General features: G+C 48.5%; 5 protein-coding genes across 5 annotated transcripts; 3 read left to right on the top strand and 2 right to left on the bottom strand.

The window, feature by feature from the left end:
• Positions 1–7,521: 7,521 nt before the first annotated feature.
• Positions 7,522–8,678, top strand: C8Q69DRAFT_446486 (NADP-dependent oxidoreductase domain-containing protein; the record flags this gene model as incomplete). The annotated part of the gene is made up of 3 exons (XM_028629132.1): positions 7,522–8,018; positions 8,078–8,551; positions 8,639–8,678. 3 exons carry the CDS (start codon positions 7,522–7,524, stop codon positions 8,676–8,678), a joined length of 1,011 nt encoding a protein of 336 aa, XP_028483353.1.
• Positions 8,679–9,813: 1,135 nt separating this feature from the next.
• C8Q69DRAFT_508936 (hypothetical protein) lies at positions 9,814–11,991 on the bottom strand (the record flags this gene model as incomplete). Its single annotated transcript, XM_028633031.1, has 1 exon — positions 9,814–11,991. One exon carries the CDS (start codon positions 11,989–11,991, stop codon positions 9,814–9,816), a length of 2,178 nt encoding a protein of 725 aa, XP_028483352.1.
• A 3,555-nt stretch (positions 11,992–15,546) lies between these two features.
• Positions 15,547–18,372, bottom strand: C8Q69DRAFT_529581 (putative cell cycle control protein). Its single transcript, XM_028633698.1, has 2 exons — positions 16,324–18,372; positions 15,547–16,257 (listed from the first exon to the last, which is right to left on the bottom strand). The coding sequence occupies exons 1-2, from the start codon at positions 18,106–18,108 to the stop codon at positions 16,009–16,011; spliced, it is 2,034 nt and encodes a 677-aa protein (XP_028483351.1). The 5' UTR covers positions 18,109–18,372; the 3' UTR covers positions 15,547–16,008.
• Positions 18,373–18,481: 109 nt separating this feature from the next.
• On the top strand, positions 18,482–20,315 carry C8Q69DRAFT_474578 (pre-mRNA splicing factor). The gene has a single exon (XM_028631135.1). It carries the CDS (start codon positions 18,564–18,566, stop codon positions 20,124–20,126), a length of 1,563 nt encoding a protein of 520 aa, XP_028483350.1. The 5' UTR covers positions 18,482–18,563; the 3' UTR covers positions 20,127–20,315.
• An 809-nt stretch (positions 20,316–21,124) lies between these two features.
• C8Q69DRAFT_333071 (hypothetical protein) lies at positions 21,125–22,212 on the top strand. Its single transcript, XM_028627494.1, has 2 exons — positions 21,125–21,912; positions 21,980–22,212. The coding sequence occupies exons 1-2, from the start codon at positions 21,336–21,338 to the stop codon at positions 22,147–22,149; spliced, it is 747 nt and encodes a 248-aa protein (XP_028483349.1). The 5' UTR covers positions 21,125–21,335; the 3' UTR covers positions 22,150–22,212.
• The last annotated feature ends 805 nt before the right edge of the window (positions 22,213–23,017 follow it).

Here is a 23,017-nt window from a genome sequence, read left to right as displayed (position 1 = left end):
TAACTAGCGATTGGGCGTCTCTATTACTATCCATGTGCTATATGATCTGCAACGCAGTATTAACCGCCCAGTGGTGAGACACAAGACACATGGAGAGTCAACTATATGACCCTTGAGATCTTGATCACACGATCCCAGCTCAGCACAATATCAATCAGTGCATGTTGTATAAGAGACGTGTTTACTTCTCTCTCAATGGGGAAACTTCCCTGGCGGAAATGCGCGCATTGTGCAGACGTGGCGTCGCATAGCCGACTCCAGGAGACCGCTATACTTGCGCAGAACCGTCGAAAGAACGAACGCCCAAATAAAGTATCATATCGGCTATACCCTGCCCCATAGCGTTAGCCTGGATGGCGGCAGGAGATCGATGATCGCAGATTAGTTTCATTGTGCAATTGTATAGCGACAGCATAGATCGGGGAGTCTTCCTCGAAACAGCCTGGTGGTCAATCGGGCCTGAGAAAACATGGCTAGGCATATCTATGATGAGCGATGCTGGACGAGACTGTCACAAAACGCGGTGGAGTAGCTATATCGTCCGCGGAGGCTCTGCTGAGATCAATTGACCCATTTTTATTGGAAGGCCAGATCAGGACGACGCTAATCAGCCACGTCTCTTCATCATCAGTATAAGACTACGGTGATCAGTTCTGGTCCCCGACATGTTCATATTTCGATCCGCGAATGTATCCTCACCTGCCGTCCGCGGAGAGATTCAGAAACATATTATTATTCATAACTCCGTCGCCCACCTCGAGGATCTCGCTCATCGCGGGACGATCGTTCGGACCTCCGACGGTAGATTATCATCATTATTTCTATTATTTACGGTCGAGCTGAGCGCCTTCAAACTGGGCTGGAATTTTTTCCCCACACAAGCTATTTTACTCTACGGATGAACAGGGGTCGCATGCAGGTTAACATATTTAGATTAAATACACGGATAGACTAAATAATGAATCCGAGCAGGGGAAGGGTCCGACTCCAAAGGGGCTCCTGATCCTTCGTTGTCCCACTACTATTCGGGATCGGCTGAGCATTCAATCGGCCCCAATTACGAGTACGTGATCAGGTAAAAGTCCGACACTATCTGACCATCATTATTGACTTCTATTGAAGCGACGCTGTTGAGATCGCATGTGTCGCATATCGCAGCCCTTCATTATCGATACAAAAGGACACAGGCGTTCATGTGGCACTTCCGTCTACCTAGTGACTGTTTCTCCGTCCGAAGAAATACCCTCAACTGGACGAACAATCCAGGCAACTACGAGACAGCTGAGACCTCAGCCACGGTGAATTTTCATCCTGTCCACATCCGAAGCCCTATGGCGGCCTTTCCTAGACATGGCTAGAGCCTGCATCCCAGCATGGATTTTAAGATTCGACGGCGTCACCCGTCACGTTTTAGAATGCTGGGCAACTAAATAGCCTGAACCACTCATGAGTGGCACAAGTCGTTTTAGATCCGCGAGACTAACCTCAACCTGGCAGGTTTTCAACGTACCTGCGCCAGCGGCTCCGTGTGCAAGCCACGCTATGCCGATGCCCTGCAGATCACCATGAACCGGGTCAACTGGTGAACATCCGGCAGACTGTTTGACCTGTGCCCTAGCGTAAGTATCCAGATCTGTCGAGACCGCTGGCCGTGGACCCTTCTGACCCTGAGTCATTTATGGAGCCGGGTGAACGAGCATCATCGGTGATATACCTGAGAGCCGACTAGATACTGGCGATGCTCTTCGGAGCAAGGATACCTTCAGTTCATCGACTATTAGCTGCTCCTGGTTGATATTCAACGACCAAAAAATTGGATAGATAGTCGCTGCGCCTTGTTGGACGGAGCATATGTCCTCTCTCAGTAATGCAACGCCGTGACTATTGACTTCTGCGTCGTGGACCATCGCAGAGCGCATCATTATTATCATCATTTATTCCGGGGATTAAAACGCAGGATCCCTAGAAGCGACGTACATCCCCGTGGCGTATTTCGTCCTGTTCCCTTCGCTACCGGTCTACGTGGACTCCACCTTGATGCATATGTTTCCAGGGGATTACTTGGTAGCTCTTGGAAAGTTCCGTACAGCCGCGACTAAACCAAACTATCCTTCTGCCTGCACGCACAGATGCTGAAATCTTGTCTTGACACAGCCTTCCTGCAGCCACATCGCTAAGGATGATGTTGTTTGCGTCGTTATCCCCGGAATAATATATCTCTGTGGTAACGATCTTCGCACAGGTTGGCAGACTGATGAGAATGCTCTACTCCGTAGTTCTATTCAGCTACGTTCAGGCGAGATCGGTGCGATCATCTAAATAAGCCAAAAATAGCAATCCCTGGGGAACTATCAACGCGCTGCTAAAACCGTCTCGTCTACGGAGTACGTACTGTGGATAAAGGAGCAACAGCCCTCCACTACCGTTGGGGTTGGGGTTAATCACGCTACGGGATTATTATTATGCCCCATGGCACAAGACATAATAGTCAAGCAGAAAGCTTTTTATTCGCCATTCTACCATGATGCAGCAACCGCAGATGAAAAACTTATGAAGGGCATTATTATCCTTCTCAGCCCCATAACTCACATCAAACCATCTAAGATTGCGCGTCTGTCTCAGAGAAATCGTATGAGCAGAACTCTCAAGGGATCTGCTGTGCATTGTGTTAGTCCGGAAGGGAAAACAAAATTAATGGAGTCGGACCCTTCTGCGCTAGCTACTCAATTTCGATCTGTGGATAAGCCATCTACTACTACTACTATTATTATTATTATTATTGCATCCAGAGATTTCGAACAGCGTTTTTTCTCTCGCGCGAGAGCAGTGGTTGCCGGGGGACAATACCATAAGGATCCACAGAAAGTGATCTGCTCGCGAAGCTAGCAGGCAGTCATTCTATCTAGTCTCCGAATCCATTTGAAACCGGGGTCTCTAGCCGGCTAGATAGATCTGTTTTGGATCGCTTAAGGGGTGCCGTATGGATCCCGAACTAACTCGTTCATTGTGAGTTGAGCTTTTCTCCACCGCTGGCGTTAATTAAGTTAAATAGCCTCGGGGATGGAAAAGGGGGGTCCCGGTTCCCGGCAGCCGCATCCCGTCACGTGAGCATCTCGACAACGAGCAGTCCGACCTGAAACACGGCCTCAAAGACTCCAAAGCCAGATATGTATGTATCTATATGAGACGACTGTCGAACCTTGTGCAAGGTCGATCGCCTTCAAGGACCCTTGCTTATGTCATGAGTCCTGGGCCTCCTCCACAATCCGAAAGAGTCGATCACTTTCGCGCTCCATCGATCAGTTATGCGCCGAGGACTGTACAGGCAAATGATATGTAATCACGACGCTTCTAGAACAGCATCGTGTCAGACACCAGCGCGCGGAAAGAGAGTCTCTTGCAGCGTTCTGTGGGCTGTTTCGAACACTTGATGTTTCAAAAGCCTATGAAGAATGCATCATGCAAGGGACTCTTTCCGTGGCGTGGACGGGTCAACCACCTTATCTGCGAGGGACCCTTCTTGCTTTTCCGTGAGAGATACGGGGTTGGCAGGCAAATTTGAAACGTGTGCTGCCTCAGCTTTTGGCACGTTGTTGTCACCTCGCAACGCCTCTCTCTCTCCCTTCCCGCCTCGTGCACCGCTTGCCATGAAGAGGGGGGGTGTCGACATTGTCCTCAATGCATATGCAGCTGCAAACTAAGCCGAAACCAGTCACTTTTGAAGGGTGAACCAATCTACCAGAACGGGCTATTATTCGAACGTAAGCTTTCAGAGTGTGATGATTGGGTTTTTCAACGCTCACTAGGCGCAGCCGGATGCTGTAGTCGAATCTTCCTATAGGGTTATTCATGAGACGAATCCCTGCTTCCTTGATTCCAATCCTGTAAATCATACCAGAAAAGGCAGGTTCTTCTTGGGATCTTTTTGCTCAGATATACCATACTCCACACAAGTGGCACATGCATTTTTGAGTCTTTTTATGCAGTCGACTAACTATAGGAAGTGTGAAAAAACATAGAGATACTTACAGAAACCATGCACCAGGATGTGATGTAAAGCAGTCACCCAACATTGCATCATTGAGCAAGGAAACGAAAAGTGTAACTATTCTCCATTCATTCGTCCTATCAATAATAACTATCTACAAAACAAAGTTCCCCAGTGCGTAACTTCAAACACGCTATTGATATACTAAACACTTTTCTTTCCAACTATCTTTTTTGACTCGAACTTTCGCCAACAGAAAATCACAACCCGATCAGGTTAAGTAGAGAATCAAACCCAGCAGGTAATATCGATAACCCAACCTAAAACGGGGGTAAGTATACATTATTAGCAAGCAATATAATAATAACCTTATAACAATAACAAATAACAATAATAATAATATCACAAAAGTAACACTTTGAATTTTCCTTATGAAACACTCGAACCTACTCTAGTCGCAATGAAGAAACAAACATAATACCAATTGGTACGCGTGGCCAGTTAAATCCGACCTTCGTCCGCGTAATTAGTATTCGCACTAGCTTAACGGTCTTGGTTTATGCCGCGCAATAGAAATACTTTGCACCGTAAAAACTAAACAAAAAACTATTATACATATCTCGTTAACAAAGCAAGATCTGTCTTGTTTTTAGGCTAGATACCTGATAGAGACCTCAAGAACCAGTACAAAAGAAAAGGGAAATAGCGCTAAAGCTGAATCTTACGCTTATCTGCTTGATTGAGGCTTAGAAGGCTTGCGTATATTAGTTACAGCCTTTTGGTCTAATCTAATTTAGACAGACAACCTCGTCTGTTCTTCTTCGCTTCTTGTTTCCTTTTGTTCCGGTGGGATTTTAAGATGAGGCTATGTTTGGACTTCAGCTGGGAATAACGTGGACAGCTTACGCAGGTAGTGATTTGTCTCAGCGAAGGGGGAGATACGGACAGGAGATGAGTGGTCTGCGTTTACTCGAATACGGTGTGCTAGAATGTTAGTTGGGAGATTTAGATTGTTAAGGAATAGAGGGAAGATGATATTATGCCGGTTTTATGAACTTCAGGTCAAGACTAAGGAATAATTCAGATATAGGTCGAAGTTCAAGCTCGTAATAATCTTAAGTCGGGTATCTAGGACAGGAAATGGACTGGTATTTGCTGTGTGTGCAAGTTATAAAATTTAATTATATCCTCTTCCTGAGGGAAGATTACTCTGTTTGTACTGTTTGTAGTTCTCTCAAACTCGGTAGATTGATTTAATATCTCTTTCTTATAACTTAAGTTGAACGACAATAGTTATAGTTGACGTGATATCAAAATCAGGGCTGTATGTTAATGGACATGAACTATTGTTATATATGCGGCGAGGTTTCCAGTAGGTAGAGAGCGACACAGTTTGGTTATAGATCTGGTCCTAGTGAAAGCATGACTTTTAGACCAGAGATTTCCGGCTTTAATATCATTCCGAGGATCAGACTACTGTTATCGATGTAGGATTTCCTCCTCTTAAAATCAACTAATGCGATCTAAATCGTGGACAACCTTTACATTTACAATATGATTCGGTCCATAGTGAGTTAAGTTATGATATTATGCTTGCTACTTAACTACAGCTATCGGGGTTTCAATAAGAGTTATGATTCACAATCAGGTGGGAGTACAGATAGACTTTTCCAATTCCTTGAGAGTCGATAGCCCTAGCGCAAGAACTATTCAACTACATCCTCAAGCTTTGGAGCTGATAGATGGTCGAGTGTGTGGTGCTGAAAGTATGCGATAACTATAAATAATGATAACGGTGTGTATGGTGTCGATTACGATGACCTATGTATGTACATCTAGAGGAAGACTAACCTAATTGTGCAGTACTATCAGCTAACTGAGCTACCTTGAGTCAGTCCGCGGGATGTTATGCTATTGCTACCAGTGGGAGACTTGCGACTTCTCGTTTTGTCTTCCTTTAGGATGAAACGTCGTTGTCCGATTCCACCTTGTCTTTCTTCAATTCGTTGCACGAGACCCGTCAATCTTGACGGCATATTTTTCATCTTGCTACTCGCAAGCTCAGCTGGCTAAGATACTTGCAGTCATGACTTCCGAAATTCGAGAAGATATCCCTCCGTGTCAAAAACGGCGGAGTTGATATCTCATCGTTGTCAAACCGCACGCTTTGATGAAGTCCATTGCATGACGACGGAATCTCTTAGCGTCCATTACTCGTTTTTGATTCACACATCTATGTTGTCGTTATTTCGAGGGGCATTTTCGCTAATTGATACGGATAGGATCCTGCTTCCTGCCTAATAGACATATCTCTGTTGATATCATTCCATCTTGTTCAGGACACGCGAAGGGGTGCAATGGCTGATTGCTAGCCGTGATGCATGCGCAGACTGGTTGAGTCATGGCCATCCTGCAAATATGTCTTGAGAGATTCCCATTCTGTTCCTGTTCGTACGGATATGATATTTCTGAAAGCTTGGAAGGCGATTCGACCTACTCAGCGTAGTCGGTGGGGCGTGTCATTACCCCACAGATCTTTGACTAACTCGATAGTTATAACTTATAACTAACTTATGACATCCATCTGCTCCACCGTGCGATCCATCATCTCAAGGTAGTCTACTTCTTAAGTTCTCAACAATTGACCGTTTCGATTGCGGTACAAGCTATGGTATGCATTCATGACATCCCTTCCAATGACTGTGCAGGATCTCTCGCTAGAGGTTCTCTAGCACTGCAAAACAAACTGCGGGAGTGATCGTTGACATGCCCATGTCACAGAATACTTGGACCTTCTTATTTATCCTGCCCCGCCTCTGATATCGCTCATGCCGCTCTGATCCAGTCATTCTTCTCCAGCAGACGCGAAGATCGCCCGATTGATCGCACGTGCATCATGTGGCTCGCGTCTCGGCGATAAGTCGGAGAAGACACGGCCATCGCATAGCACGTACTCGAGGAAGCTTGAGCGTGTCTTATCATGTTTAATGGCTGTTGGGAAGGCATCTCTTGCTAAGATGCTCTTTGCGTTGCCAGACCTTACCGTCCAGGGATAGTGTGGCCTTCAGATGGCGCGCCGCCACCCCCAGCATCATGGGGCTAGCAAGACGGGATCATGAGCTTCAACCAAACGCATGCTCGATCATCCAATGTGTGGAACTATTAACTCAACTGGGGACTCTCAAGCGCGTGGTCCGGAGCGAAGCACTAATTGACGATTATTATTTGCACTGCGGAAATTCTGCGCTGTCCCTGTGCCGCACGACGTCATGGTTGACGCATTCGGTAGGATGATGGACATTGTGTTTTGCCCGCATCTCGCACTCTCTTGCCCTTGATTTATCCGGAAGCGATTGGGTATTCCCCCGCGTGGAGATTCGAAAAAAAAAGGGGAACGGATTTGCGTTCGTGGAGTCATACATAAAGCTGTGTTCCCACGCTCTTTTTCTTTCTTAAATGTCGACATAGCGCGTTTGAGGTCCTACCACCGCCCGAAATTCCAACACATCACAACATATACAGATACCACCGCAATGCCGACTCAACTGCAACTGCCAACCAGAAAGCTGGGCCGGTATGGACCCGATGTCAGCGCTCTGGGGTATGGAACAATGGGTCTGTCCGTCTTCTACGGTCCTCCGCCCCCCGACGAACGACGGTTCGAGATGCTGGACTATGTCTACCAGACTGGCTGCACCTTCTGGGACAGCTCCGATCTATACGGCGACAGTGAAGAGCTGCTAGGGAAGTGGTTCGCCCGAACCGGTGTGAGGAACGAGATCTTTCTGGCTACCAAGTTTGCGAGAACGGACGAATTCGCCCAAGACGATGACGGGCAGTGTATCAAGGACGCCTGCAACCGAAGCCTGCAGAGACTGGGAGTCAGAACGATCGATCTCTATTACCTCCACCGCATTGAACGGTACATGCCTATTGAAAAGGCAGTAGCTGCTTTGGCCGACTTGCAACGGGAGGGGAAGATCCGATATCTTGGACTCTCCGACTGTAGCGCCGAGACGCTCCGTGCAGCGTAAGTATATATACCTATAACCAAATCCATACGTAAGTTCTAATGCAAGTTTGCCACAGATGCAAGGTCCACCACATCGCAGCAGCCGAGGTAGAATACAGCCCTTACAAACTAGACATTGAGCGAAACGGCTTTCTACAAACAGCGCGTGAACTTGGAGTCGCCATCGTGGCCTACTCCCCTCTCGGACGTGGTCTTCTCGGTGGTCAAATCAAGTCGCGCGAAGATCTCTCCACCGACGACCTTCGCAGAACGCTGACAAGATTCGGACCGACGAAATTCCACCGGAATCTCAAGCTCTACGAGGTCCTCAGTGCCCTTGGAGAACAGAAAGGATGTCACGCTAGTACCCTCGTCCTCGCCTGGCTCATGGCCCAGGGCAGCGATATTATCCCTATTCCCGGAACTACCAAGACGAGAAACGTCCAATTGAACGAACAGGCTGTGATGCTCCAGTTGGATCCTGAAGAGGTCAAGAAGATTCGATATGAAATTGAAAATGCAGAAGCCGTTGGAAGGCCCTTACCGGATGGGTAAGTCTTGATTTCCATCATGCTCGTCGCTTTTACGTCCGAAAGAAATCTTGAAAAACAAACTGACTCTCATGGGAACATCTACAGGGGTATGGCCAGTAGCTTTGCGGACACGCCGGTTATATAATAATGGGAGCGCGAGCAGCAGGTTGTTTATTATATTATGAACCTTGAAGCCCCCTTCATCTTCTCTCTCACTCTGGCCGATGAATTATTTGCTGCTAAGATCCCTATGATTTTTATGATTTTGAGAAGACATCACTTGCACTATACTCAGACTTTGATATTTTCTTCTATTCTATTCGATGAATATCTATTATCATACCCAAGAATCAAGCATTCACAATATTTCCCTACTGTAGAATAACACTGGTAGCCATAAATTCTAAGCTACAACAGATACCTAGATTATACAGATCGGACTATACTCGTAACAGTCCCATCGCCCGAGATCCCAGCTGGGAAGGTCGACCAAGCTATTTGTTATTTCTCCGATTTCTGACAAGAGATGAGGACATGTCTGTATTGGCTTATTGACAATATTTTATTTATATCTTGTGAATAGGTCGGATCAGAACCAAGAGAAATAATTCAGCGCTTCAGGCGCGAAAATAGAGAAAGATGATACACCGTCAAAAGAGAAGGGTTATGTTCCAACGAGATGGGATATCAGACAGGATGCGAAAAAAAAAAGGCAGCATAGCACACAAAGAAACGACAGACATCAGTTGTAATAACGATGAGGTACACACTATACATTCGACAGCCAGGTCGGAGATCAAAAAAGGTTTTTGGGCGGGCGACGCAAAGCTCCGAGCATGCGCTCGATCGATGAAATTAGGTTTAGACACGAAGAGTAAATGCAAGGAATGATGGATACAGGACCGGCTCCAGAATCGAGGCGCTTTCAAGCAGAAGGGAAAGAAAGGACACACAACAACAATACATGGCTGCTGAACATACTTCGAACGGAGGCACTTGCAACTGCATAACGGCAAAGAACACCAAATGGGAAGTTCAAGAGGCTCAGGAGTTGAACAGCCATCTCAGAGCGGACGCCCTCGAAGAGAAAGATCAGATCAGAATTAGACGGAATATACATAAGATCGCTCGATGGGGACGTGGAAGCCATTGACAGACAGGATAAGACAGACAGTCATTTACAACGTTACGTGAAAGTGTAATACCGACAATAGAGGGTAGAGTCATATTTGCAGTGCTTCATGCCAATCAACCGACAAGGACTCGCTTTAGAATATCGCTCACTTGAGGTTGAGATTCAACCAACTCATATCGGAGTTGACATTGCTGCGAGTCTGTAGGTCGTCGTCGTAGTGCTCTGGTATGACTGTACTTGAACCACGGTGATGGGTGCGATTGGTGTCGATTCTCTGAGAATGGCTTGCAGATCGCGAAGGGATCATCAAGGTATCTCCTCCTACGTTTGTGGGTGCGTAGACGCTGTTGGTGTAGTTGCTACTTGCTGGTCGTGGCCACCCTCGTTCGTCAACGATGCTGGCTGGCACACCGGACGAGTAAGCATCTGGGCCATAGTCACCATCATCGGAGGCTAAGCTGACTGAATCGGCACTTGATATCCTCGCGGATTGGCCTTCCTGGAAGAATAGACTCTTGCTAGGATGCTCGGTACTAGGACTGCCGGTAGGAACACGGCCTAATGGTCTCCGATCATCGAGGACCCCTAGATTCAATGGAGCGAGCCCGGAAGTCATGGTTGGCCATCCACTGCCTCTGTAGTCAGATCTGGTCTGATCGGATGAGACTGTTGATCGGGGTGACTTGGCGTCGATAAAACTGGTCGCGTTATTGTCCTCGAAGTATTTACTCCATCCCTCATCCGTGGTCCTATCTCCGCGAGGACGCTCATCTGGCGACGAACGGTCTGTGGCTGTCAGCGGGCTCGGGGTGGCCTCTTGTCGACTGGACATGATAGTGGTCAAGGGGCTTCGGTTTTTCTCTGCGAATACTCCGTGCTGACTCATTGGTGAAGCCAAAGAGTTGGAACCATTGTATTTGCCCGACATGATAGCGAGTGAGTCGGCTGACACTGACGGGACAGAACCTCTTCCCATTGGGGTTGCAGATAGAGCAAGAGGCTCGAGACCCCGGTCCTGGAAACTGAGGCGGTCCTTGTCCTCCACCTGGCCATTCGCTCCGGGCCTTTCCTTCTTCTGCCTCAGCCACCTGAGAATAAGGAGGACGATGACCAAGAATAAGGCAAATCCCAGTACACCACCCAGAGTGGCGCCAATGATTGTCCCTGTTCGACTGCTAGATTTACCACCAGCACCACTAGCGGTACTCGTAGCTGCCGCAGGCGGGCTAGAGATGGCACTGGTGGTAGCTGCAGCGGTTGCAGACGTCGTACTGGAACTTGTAGTCGATGAAACGGATTGAGTCACAAGAGGTTTCTGCACTTCGTCGCCGTGGAAGAGTTTGGTAGCGTTCAACCACCGATTGCTTGATGAGTCGAATATGCATAAGGGATCAGTCGTGCTACCGCCGGAAATAACCACAAACCCGTTGCCGTCCTGCGCCAGGGAGAAACCGGTTCGAGTTACGTTTGGCGCAAACGTTCCGTTGTAGGCGGGATAGTTGGCCAAGGTGAGATCTCTTTTCGTTTTCGTTGCGGAGGTTGACGATGCGCTAGAGGTACCGACGACTTGGCCGGCTGGTGCTGGAACACCGCCGGCGTCGAGCAGAGCGACTCTCGAGACAGTATTGGGCGAGGTGCTCATGTCGAAAGTCTCCAATATCTTCGAACCGTCCGAGGCGCTGACCAAAGCACACTGGACCTGCTCAGGAAGTGCCTGGGCCAGCGAGGCGCCGGAGTTCTGCCATCCGCCGGTCGAGTTAAAGACGAAGATCGATGTCGTACTCGCATCACCGCCCACTAAAGCTGCTGAACCTTCATCCCAGGGTAACAACATGGGTGCTACCGCAGGATAGGCACCTTGCGAATTGAAAGAATCCATGCCGAACGGCGGCACGGTCGAAACAAGAAACGTTGATGTCGTCGGAGCCTCGCTACCATCCTGAGAGCCTGCGTAGATCAGTAAAGAAGCTGTCGAATTGATATAGGCAGCGCCATGGTTTGTCCGGTTCTGAAGAGAGGTTCCCGGCGTATCGATGGTCTGCCATTGTTTATCTTCAAAGGAATATCTCTGAAGGCCAGAATAATCGGGAGAGTTTGCGGTTCCACCGACAACGTAGAGTGACTCTCGATTGTTATCGCCTTCAGTTCCTCCTTTCACACAGATCGCACCAGTTACCGCCTGACCCATCTGCAGCTTTTGCCATTTCCCATCCAGTTCCAGCGGTAACGAAAGGAATGCATCGGGCGTATAAACATAGAGCGTATTGTTGTGAATGGCGGAGCAATGACCCTCCAACGTCACTGGCGGGATGGGGATCGACATGTTTAACGAATGTGTCCTCGAGAACGCCAGCCGAAGACGAAAGTTAGGTTGATGACCAGTCAACAGCTATCTGAGCGCAGACAGTATGGGCAAGGTACAAGATATAAAAGAGTGAACGGGGTGAGACTGCCAGAGTACTATCTCATGATTGAATGGAACGATTGGCGGCGGCGAGTTTTCCCAACGTCGATAGCAATGGCTACACGGTAGCCCAGATAGATAGAGGAGCAATGCGACGCTGCCAGCTCCGCCAGATACCTATCTGTGGCTGTTTACCGTACGGGGGTATTCCAGATCTCCGTGCTTAACACTTGAACGTGGGCCCAGAGCTGAATTCCCGGATATTACCACCAAGAATACGGCGTGGATCCCGCGCAAGACAGTTTCCCGAAGGATTGAGGGAAGATCGGAGCCTTCAATGTGCTGTGAGGCGGGTTAAAGACGAAGAAAAGAGCGGAAGATGTAGTGAAGTTCTCGATCGTGTCGGCGGGTGAGGTCCAGCTATGGTCAGGGGAAGCGGTATCCAAGCGCTCGAGGTTCAACACATAGAGATACCGACACGACACGGAGAGCGAGAGAGAAATAATAACGAGAGAATGGTGTAGATCAAATGAGTGCCAGGCGTCCCCCGAGAGGTAAAAACCCGCTGACAGGAGAGAGAAGAGTGAACGGGCCCAGGGAGAAGACGTCGGTAGACCGAAGAGGGTGAAACAACGGAGGCACAGCTTTGACCACGAGTACTTTATCAGGTTTCTTTCTAGAAGCAAAGAGCGAGAGGTCGTATCGCGTGGGAATAGAAGGATAGAAGGAGCAAATCGTGAGAGAACTGGATGCGCAACAGTGCACTGCACTTGACAGGACGACCCAAGCAGACGGTGGACGAGCAGAAGAAGAGGATGAGAAAGAGACAGGCAAAGATTCTCTTTGATCGTCCAACCGTCACAGTTCTCAAGGGCGAGTGACAGGGGAAGCGGGGAAAGCGAGAAGGTTAGAAGGCTCCTGATGGCGATCCAGGAACTAACAGCCGCCGGCGTTCCCTCGTTCTCGCTTGTCACCGCGATGCGCAGTGATTCGGCTACAGCAACACACACTATGTTCTTGGGGGCTGGTGCTGGTTAATATCATCATTATCCCTTGCCGTACTGTGTACAACCTCGATAAGAAGGATGATGCCCGCATGAGAGGCGTCATAATCGATGGTGGAGGGAGGAGGAGGATAGGCTCGAGTCTGGCCATCCTCGGTATGGATGTCTCTCTCTCCACGAAGTTTTGTGAAACAGACGAAAAGCCTGGAGACTCCACATGAAACTTTGAACTGTCTAAGACTCTACACAGCTGGTCCAATTGATCCCAAAGGAGTAATAATAATAATAATAACTCGTCGACTGTTTGCTCGAACACCGACTACCACGCTTTGTGACAGTTGACGCTTATTATGAGATGAGACGAAGCGCCATAAGCTACTACTTGCTTAACGATGGAGCATCTGCGATGCGATGCAAGGACAGCCGCGATCGATGGTCTCTGCCTCCTAGACCGCTATAATGCGAGGAGCACCCGATGGATACGACTATGGTATATCTGGCAATGGATGTTGTCGCCATCGTCGGTTGGATCAATCATCAGTGTAACATACTCCGTATACCGCGGCCATTGTTATTCCCAGGATCCAGGTTTGGTTCACGGCCCCAAGGAGATTTCCATCGCATCCCACAGTTCGTTCAATCAGTTCCAGCTTTGCTCCTAATTCCACGGTCCGCTCGTGGGTCTTTGTGGCGTGATAGACAACCGAATAATGGGCCGATCTCCGCCCAAGGGGCAGATAACTCATTATTACAACCGCTATGTTGATGACCGCATTGAAATCTGGTCAAGCCAATTGTCCCTGAACTGTCTCCAGGCGGCAGCTGGCTAGTTATGATTAGAGCGCAGAGTATTACATCTCAGGCATTCTGGATCCCCCATGCTCACGAATCGCGAGAGACAGCCTGCTCTTAGATTTTCAGAGGCTTTTTGATCAGACTATCACCACTCCACGAGTCACGACAAGCCAGTTAATTGTCGCAAGGGACCCCGAACGCGTTCTGCAACGGCGCCAGAGAGCACGTCGAAAGTGGCTATTCGTCGGGCGTCACGCTTGGCCAGGAACGCGACCGTCCAACTAGGGCTCGCGGAGCAACTAAATTATTAGATGCTTTATCTAACTATCTAGCGGCCAGGGACAAGGTTACCTTGGAATCTGGATGGAGCCTGCTGACGTCCCTTGAGCTCCCTTCGGCCCTTCGGGTCTCATCATTGAGCGCTAGCGAAATGTTTCAATATACTAGGTACAAAAGTTTTTTGTTTTTTCTCCACTTTTTCCGCCTCTCTCTGATTAGTCTGTTCTGAGTTACAGTCACATGACCACTGATTTAATTGGTCTATTCTGAGTTACAGTCACATGACCATTGATTTATCATATGGTTTAAACTGCTAGGTATTACCGCCTTCTAATTTAAGAAATTAAAACAACTCTTCCTAACCTCCTATACAGGTTCGCGTTTATATTAATTAATTTACACCCTTCGCAGTCCTTACCCCCTGCTTTCTTTTGCCTATTAAAGCTCGCTTTTAAAGCATTTTCTTCTATCTAAATACTAGCTTCTTATTGGTCTGTCTAAAATATCGACTATATCAGCTAAATCCCTCCTACCTATCCCCCTTCTGCCTACCTATCTTATATAGACTTCGGCTTCTTATATTATCTAGCAATTACTAGCTAGCTTCATCCATTAGATAGTTCTTTACAATATTTATCATCATCTACAGTTACTACACTAAAAGAGCCTGACAAATTACCTGATTTAGGTAAGCAATCAACCTATCTGCCAGGCTTTGCCAGCGCGCCAGCGCGTCAGCGCCAGCAGCCAGCTTAGTCAGAGCAGCCAGCTTGGTCACTACGCTCAATGATTATTTGCTACGGCCCCTCCTAGCCGTAGCGCACCTAGTATCGAGTCGGTCTGCTCCTCCGACCAGAGACAGTCGCACTTGCAGCCTCAGGCATTTACGGTATCCTCGGTGGTATTATTGTTTGTTGATTCTCGCCAGGAGGTCAAGGACCATACCTATAGGACATAGCATGTTACACGGAGAAATAGCCTGGAAGTCTCTACCCGCAGGATCCGACCTCCCGACGTCGACAACCGATCATTGCTCGATTTATTATGGTAAAATATCACTATTATTATTCTATCTAATATTATTATTGTAGAGAAAGTACCCAAGGCTTGCCCCAAGTGGGCCCACGATCATGAGGCTTTTCCTTGGAGTCCGTTCGATCCACCAGCGGTTGGGCCCATCGGGACGTCATGGCCATTATTGTTCAATAATGTTCAATGATGCTTTTGACAAGCTAACGAGGACTAATCCCACGCCTCAATGCTTAGCCGTTAAACTGTTAGCGACCCGACAAGCAAGACCATAGTTAGTTATCTACTCCGTACACTGATTACATAGCATCATTTGAGATCTGAACAATTTTAGATCGACTGCGTAGAGTACAGTAGTAGATAGTTACTCTAGTTAACTATTATTATTTCGTACTCTGTACAGCAGCACAGCTAGTACGGAGTACGCAGACTATCAATAATAATAATCTCTGGTTATATTGAAGGGAAGTTCATATGCCAAAATAGGACATGATTGGCGCTCTAAGGGAAAATCGCTAATTTTATGCGAGTTAGTGCTTTTCGGCTGTTTCCAGTCCATGGGTGGACCCCGACTATGCAGAGTAGCTATGATGGAGGAAAGAAAAAAGGAATTATTAATTTACAGGACAAGCACGCGGAATTGCTGAATAATGACATGCATTTCCCGCAACAAGGAGCCCTCTCATCGTGATGTTCATATGACCATAGATCGAATTGTCCTTCAAGGTTGGGTGGTACCAAACATAGGTGACTTGATGTGACATCCGAGATATCACGGCGCTTAGAGATGCCCAATGGACCATTAGGCTTCGAGTCTTTGTGCCGATCTCTATGACTGTCCGCTTTGCTGGGCTTGTTGCTGCTTCCACTGGTGGGCTCTCTGGAGCAGCTTCGACAGGTTCGCTGCGGATTCGTCGTCCGCGGGGAAGACATAGTCCATGTACTCTTCGTACCGGTCGTCGTCCAGCTTGCGTCTCTTCTTGACCCTCCGCGGCATCTGCTTCTCGATCTTGGCGATGTCTTCGGGAGAACCGTGCGTGTTTTCGAATGCCTTCCATGCATTCAACAGGTCCACTCTCTGCGAGATTGTCAGCCATGTGCCGGGAAGGCGGGGTGAGGGTCGGTAAATGTATTCGTGGCTTACCTCTTCCTTCATATCCTTCTCCTTCATCCGCTGGTACGCACGTTCGAAGATCTTGCGAGCGCGGCGCTTCGCTTCTTCGCTGACCGGCCGTTCCTCTTCCTCCTCCTCCTCTTCCTCTTCGCCTTCCGGAACGTTGATCTCGAACCGGGCGTAGTTGATCCACACCTTGACGTGATCTGTCCTCTCCAGAAGACGTTCGTAGAGAGCCCGCACGCGATCGTACTCTCCCTCGTACTCCTCGAAGTCGATATACGCTTTCCACACGAGCTCGGGCATATCCAATGTCTGCTGCTCAATGCCAAGCTCAAAGATAGCCCTCGCTCGATCGAGATCTTCCAGTCCACGTTCCAATTCTGCATATTTGATCCATGCCTGGCTGTTTGAGTGGTTCCACTCAATTTGCTTTTCATACAGAGTTCGACATCGAACGAACTCGAACAGCTGACGCTCTAGGTCTATGTAGCCGCGGAAGAGCTTGTCCTTGGGACACATTCCAATTGCCTGGCCGAGAGTCTTCCGTGCTGCCTGCAGATCCATCTGTCGGATCTCGAATTGGGCTTTCAGGAGCCAGATCTTGGCGAAGGTGAACTTTCGGTGCGGAATGAGCTTCAGGCATTCGTTGTATATTTGCCTGGCACGCTCGATGTCGTTATTCTCCATCTCCTCCCATAGTGCGTAGAAGATCCACAAGAAGATGTATCGTCTCCAATGCCGCTTCTCCTGCGACGGAGGGATCTGTGCGATTGCTCGCTCATATACATCACGAACCCGGTCGACATCACCAGAGCTTTCTTCCAGTCTGGCGAAGTCGAACCAGATATCGTAGTTCCTCGGGTTCTCCTTGAGCTGCTCCTCATACTGCACTCTCCGTTTAGCAAGGATGACGTCTTCGACACCATCCCGGTCACCGAATTGTTTCTCGAAGGTAGTGTATGCCTTGTGCAATGCCATCGACTTCGATCGAGGCAGACGATCCAAAGCATATTTGTAGATAGCCCTCGCACGCTCGTACTCCTTGAGCTTAGTCTCAAACTTGGCATAGGCGATGAAGAGCTTCTCATCCATGAAATCTTCACCCAGCGTCTCGATAGCCAAGCCATACACTTCTCGGACCATATCGCTCGTCCCATACTCCTCCTCAAACCGAGCCCACTTGATCCAATTCCTAGGTTCCGGGTGTACCACCGTAAAGCGCTCGAAGATAGCCCGTGCTCTTTCAAATTCATTATATCTCTTCTCGAGCTTGATGTATGCACCCCACGCGCCCTCATCTGGCTCCCAGGACATCCACCGCTCAAACACCTGCCGGGTTCCGGGGATGTTCCCCAACATCTCCTCCATGTAGACATACTTATACCAAAGCTTGTCCACTCGCGGCAGAATCGTCACGGCGCGATCAAGCAGATTCCGAGCATGATTGATATTGCGATTCTTCATCTCCGACTCGATATACCGAATCCACAGCACCACCGAAGTCGAATCAACATCCAGCGCACGCTCGAAGATAGATCGCGCCCGGCGGAATTCCTTCTGCTCGAGCTCCCATTGCGCATAGCGCATCCAGTTGTTCATGTTAATCCTATTGCGCCGCACATAGTCCTCGAACTCCTTCCGTTTTCGACCCTGGTACTCATGGAGCTCTTCGAGATCGGCGAACCGTTGCGTCGGGGCTTGGAGGCCGGGTTCTTGTCTGTCAACCGCCTCGCGCAGCAGCTGCTCAGCGGAGATTTGCTGCGGCGCGGGGGCCTTGTTCTTGACCCGAGGGGGTCCGCGTGAGGACTCCATGGTGAGTGCTGGCGTGTATGGCGTGTATATCTATTCCACAGGAGTTCGCAGTATCGAGGTTGACGGAACTGACGGTGTGGATTGTCCTGAGCAAACCCGCCAGTTGCTTAGCCAGCGCGGATAGAACAGCTGAAGGAGCTGACCGCGATTGAGAAATCGCCCCCAAAAGTCGGCCACGAATCTCAGACGAAACCGTGTGGTTGTCTGTTGCAGACCGATCAATAATTATCTTCAAGACAGCGTCCGTCGCGATGCAGAAACATGATAACTAAATGCACAGGTTGTCTCTACCGCCACCCGCATATGATATGGTCTAGTGACGGCGAAGCTCATCTTACATAATCCGTAGCTAACTTCATCTTAAGCGGGCTGGCCGTGGCGAAGACCTTCAACCAGTTCGAATTTATCCTGTTCATCAACATCTCTGGGGTGATTCTTTCACAGCTGCTGTCACAATGTCGACCGCAGAAGAGCTATTGAGGGATTTCGAGGAGGATGAGGAGGGCTTCGAGGGCCTGGAGGAGCAGGAGGAGCCCGAGGAGATGGAGCAGGAAGAAGAGCCCCAAGAGAAACCGGCGAATGACTTCGAGACTGCCATGTCCACGGCGGACGAGCTTACACGTCTTCATAAAGTCCTTCGTGACCATTATTCCATTCGATTTCCGGAGTTAGAGACGCTCGTTACAAACCCTATCGACTACGCAAAGACCGTTGCGATCTTGAAGAATGGCCCGCTTAACGACATCAAGGCGATTTCGTCCTCAGCTGACAATATGGTTGGCGCATCGCTGGAATCGGTGCTGGATGGACCTACGTTGATGGTTGTTGCTGTCGAAGGGACAACTACAAGAGGGCGCGAGATGACTGAGTCGGAACTGAAGATTGTCCTGGATACCTGCGAGAGAATTCTGAAGTTGGACCGCGAGAGGACTGCCCTGGCGGAAAGTGTGGTGTCGCGTATGAACGAGATGGCGCCCAATTTGACCGCGCTCATCGGACCGCAGACAGCAGCTCAATTCCTGAACCAGGTCGGAGGTCTTCATGAGCTGGCCAAGGTCCCCGCGTGCAATTTGGCCGCTCAGGGTTCGAAGAAGCAGTCCGGACTGGGCTTTGCTACAAATGTTGGAATCAGACAGCAGGGATTTCTCTACAATTCGCCCGTCATCCAGGGCATTCCTAACGACCTCAAGCGTCAGGCGATGCGCATTGTGTCTGCTAAAATGGTTCTTGCCGCCAGAGCAGATGTGGCGGGGTCTAGTCGCGATGGATCTATGGGAGAGGAGCTGAAGCAACAGTGTTTCCAACGTCTCGAGAAACTAACTGAACCTCCGCCTAACAAGGGACCTCGTGCTCTTCCGGCACCGGACGACAAACCATCGAGGAAGCGAGGAGGTCGCAGGGCTCGTAAAGCCAAGGAGGCCATCGCTATGACGGAGATCCGTAAAGCGCAGAACCGCGTTGCTTTCGGTAAGGAAGAAGCAGAAATCGGTTACGGAACCGGTGAAGGGACAAAGGGACTGGGAATGCTGGGCCAGCAGGACCTTGGCCGTATTCGCGCGACTCAAATCGATCAGAGGACGAGGGCCAAGCTCAGCAAGAACAACAAGGGCTGGGGCGCAGCGACTCCTGTTGCTGGAACGGCTTCCTCCCTTCGTGGTTTTGGACAGGGCTCTGGCAGTGCCTCTGTCCTGCAGGCGAAGGGCCTTCGTACAACCGGAGTCGGACCCTCTTTGGGAGGAGTTGCGGGTACAGCTAGTTCTATCGCGTTCACACCTGTCCAGGGACTTGAGCTTGTCGACCCCAAGGTCCAAGCCGAGCTCAACAGGAAGCGGAAAGCGGAGGAAGACAGATGGTTCAAGAGTGGAACGTTCACTCAGGTCGGGAGTCAGAACAGTAATAACTCGCAGCAGCAGCAGCAGCAGAATGGTGGATTCAAAGTCCCGGACATCCCTGCGAGGAAGAAGGTCGACACAGGTGATGGCAAGATGGCTCCTCCGCCTCTTCCGGTGAAGAAATAGATTAGTCCATCCTATCCTTCGAAGGAAAGGATTGTGCCGTGTATGCATTTGGGGCGTTCTGGCGGGGTTATTTTATACGATTGCTTGCATGATACCATGTCTCTATTGTTTCAAGATCATGGGGTTGGCGGAAAAGCCCATAGGATGAATAGAATTCAAACTTTCTAGAAACAGTAACTGAACAGCAAGTGTGCGATTCGTTAGTTGTGATAATATATTATCACTCCGTTCCTACCTCGTATTCAAAACTGAGACATCAATGCGCTCTTCTGATAGAGATTCCCTAACGACTTAGCCAGCACATTAAATATCTGCTATTATGTATCTAATGAATTCCGCACAGTCTCTAGCCATATAAAGCCGTACCAACACATGCAGTGCATTTTTATCTATTCAAGATGGGACGATTAGCATGTCTAGCATCGGATGGCGCGGAAGCTTTAACTCGAGTTTCAACCCCACGAAGCGCCGTTTCAACGATCTTCTACCGCACCTGTATGGTCGATCTTGGCTCCAAGTACTATCTATGTACTAGTTAGGCCTTGTTCCATTTAAGGATTTATGGACCTTTCATTTAGCAAGCTATGCTCTCTAGTCCCTGACATGAATCAATATGAGCAGTCTGATTGGAGTGTGATAAATCTCCTACTAACATCTCATCATCCATCAACCAGCAATCTGACCGCCAGAGACAAACGACAGACTGACACCGTCGACGATACGGGAAGTCAAAATTTTCTCCCAATAATAGGGAATGATTTTTTTTTCTTTGGATCTGGACCTTGAGGTTAACTACTGTCCCATGGATCGACTCCCGATCCCGAAAGGGGGCTGCAATTTTATCTTATTGCGTGCTTTTGCCGCTGGGATTGCTCACCGATTTTGTAGATTGAAACGCCCCTCAATTTAGGCGGTAAAGGGTGATTGTTCGCCTCTTTTTAAAAGAATGGATGAGTTTCTTTCCTTTCCTTTTCTTTTTTATTCTCGTTCTGTCTTGTTAGAATTATTGCTCCGGTTTTTTTCTCGAAGCGGTGTCTAGAGTGGTACCGGCCTCTGGTCTATCACTTTCTGCGTCCTCTCTTCTTTGTTTCCTAAGGCGGCAGTCTGAGGTATAGACTGAAGTACTTTCTTCCCGTCTCTTTCTCAAAATCATCTCTGCTATTCCTGGAATTCCATACTGCGAATCGGGTGCTCTGGCGAAATCCAAACATGGCTCCCGGTATAGGAAGCACTTTACCAACGGAGAGTGTCTCTATCCTAGAAGAAAAGCCTTCCAATACAAGATCGACATCTCTCTTCCACCATAGTCTGGTGACTTCCGACTTTGACGCGCTCAAATTCCACGCCGCAGCGTCGTTGCAGCTTCAATCTGGCCAGAAGCATGAATCCGCAGCATGGACAGACCACAGACTCATTTCATCTCCGTATAACGAACCCGCACACCTCTTAGATCTCAAGAGACTAGACACACCGAATCGACTATTTGCCAAAGCCTTGACGATTCTCAAGCCCATTCAGTACGACTACGCAACTGCAGAGTATACGCAGTCATTCAACTGGGTCGCTGTCTTTGAACTCCTGCGTGCCCTGTCTGATGCAGAGGGCTACGAGTGGAAGAAGCGGGAATTTTACGTTGTTGTATTCCGGTCCGTTCTGCGTGCAGATGCGGATCTGGAGTATTTGCATCAGCTGGATGCTCATTCTCATGCTGAAGCGACGACTAGTGGTGGTCTGTTGAAGTATTGGTTCGGTACGAAGAATGAAAATCGGAGGAATTTGGCAACTTGTGCGTTTCTTCTTTGGTACCTTCATGTTTGATTCATTTTTGGCATCGTTCGACTAACATATCACAGGCCTATGGCGGAATAGAGAAGACGCTCGACTCGGAGGGCTAGGTCCATGGCATAAAAAAGCCAGGGCTGCAGCCCGAGACATGTATGAGCAGATTGTCTTCACGACGCTGAAATTAACTATCGACGATGACGTCTCGTCGTGGAATTTCAGCGACTGGACAGAGGAGTAAGCTGTTCTGTTGTGTTGGCAGCTGATGAGATTGAAATTAACCCGTACTTTTGTTCTTTTTGTTGTGGTTTTATGATTTCTATTTATCATTACTGGGAGTTTTCAAGCTTACTATAGAGATACCTTGTTAGCATCGATTATCATTGCGTTTAGCGGTGCAAGTTCCGGTGTTTAATTTGATTTTAGATCTATATCTTGGGGTTGCGGTGCGCTTGTTCCAGATGTTGAGTATATACTTAACCAAAAGACATGTAGTAGAATAGGACAGAATAGAAATACATATGCATTGAGTAGAATTTACGGGTTTCAGGCCCTGGTTATATCATAAAGTATTATCGGACTTCAATGTCGCGCTGCATCTCTTGGTGACAATTCTGCTCACAACATGAGTGAAAAAGACTAAGAATGTTGTCTGAATCCTCAAAAAATCACCGATATCATCTGAGCATAACCAGAATATCACCACCAATCTAAACCGCAATCCTCGATACCATCTCACACGATCGAATCAAACACTATAACTAGCCAGCTGATCTTTTAGAATATTCTACCCCGCCAACCCATCTCATCTCCCCATCATCCCAGTAGTACTACGTACCCCGCCAATAGCAAATTCCCAATTTACATCAAACTTCCCTATTCTCCATCCCCTCTCTCCACATCACCCAAGAAGGAATATCTCCCCTACCAACCAACGTATCGCAGACACGTTAGTTCGTAATGACTCTGAATCCCACATCGGTGGTTTTTACTCGATGTAGAGAATAGAGTATGAATGCTAATCGGGCCTACTTATGTGCCAGGTTTGTTGTCTTTGAACTTTGTACGACATGGAACTACCTACCTATGAAGTGAGTGGCTCTGCATGT

The sequence above is a fragment of the Paecilomyces variotii genome, assembly GCF_004022145.1.
Source record: "Paecilomyces variotii strain CBS 101075 chromosome Unknown C8Q69scaffold_9, whole genome shotgun sequence".
NCBI classification, from domain to species: Eukaryota; Fungi; Ascomycota; class Eurotiomycetes; order Eurotiales; family Thermoascaceae; genus Paecilomyces; species Paecilomyces variotii.
The sequence above is the reverse complement of the archived record's forward strand: the minus strand, read 5'-3'. Positions and strand labels throughout refer to the sequence as shown.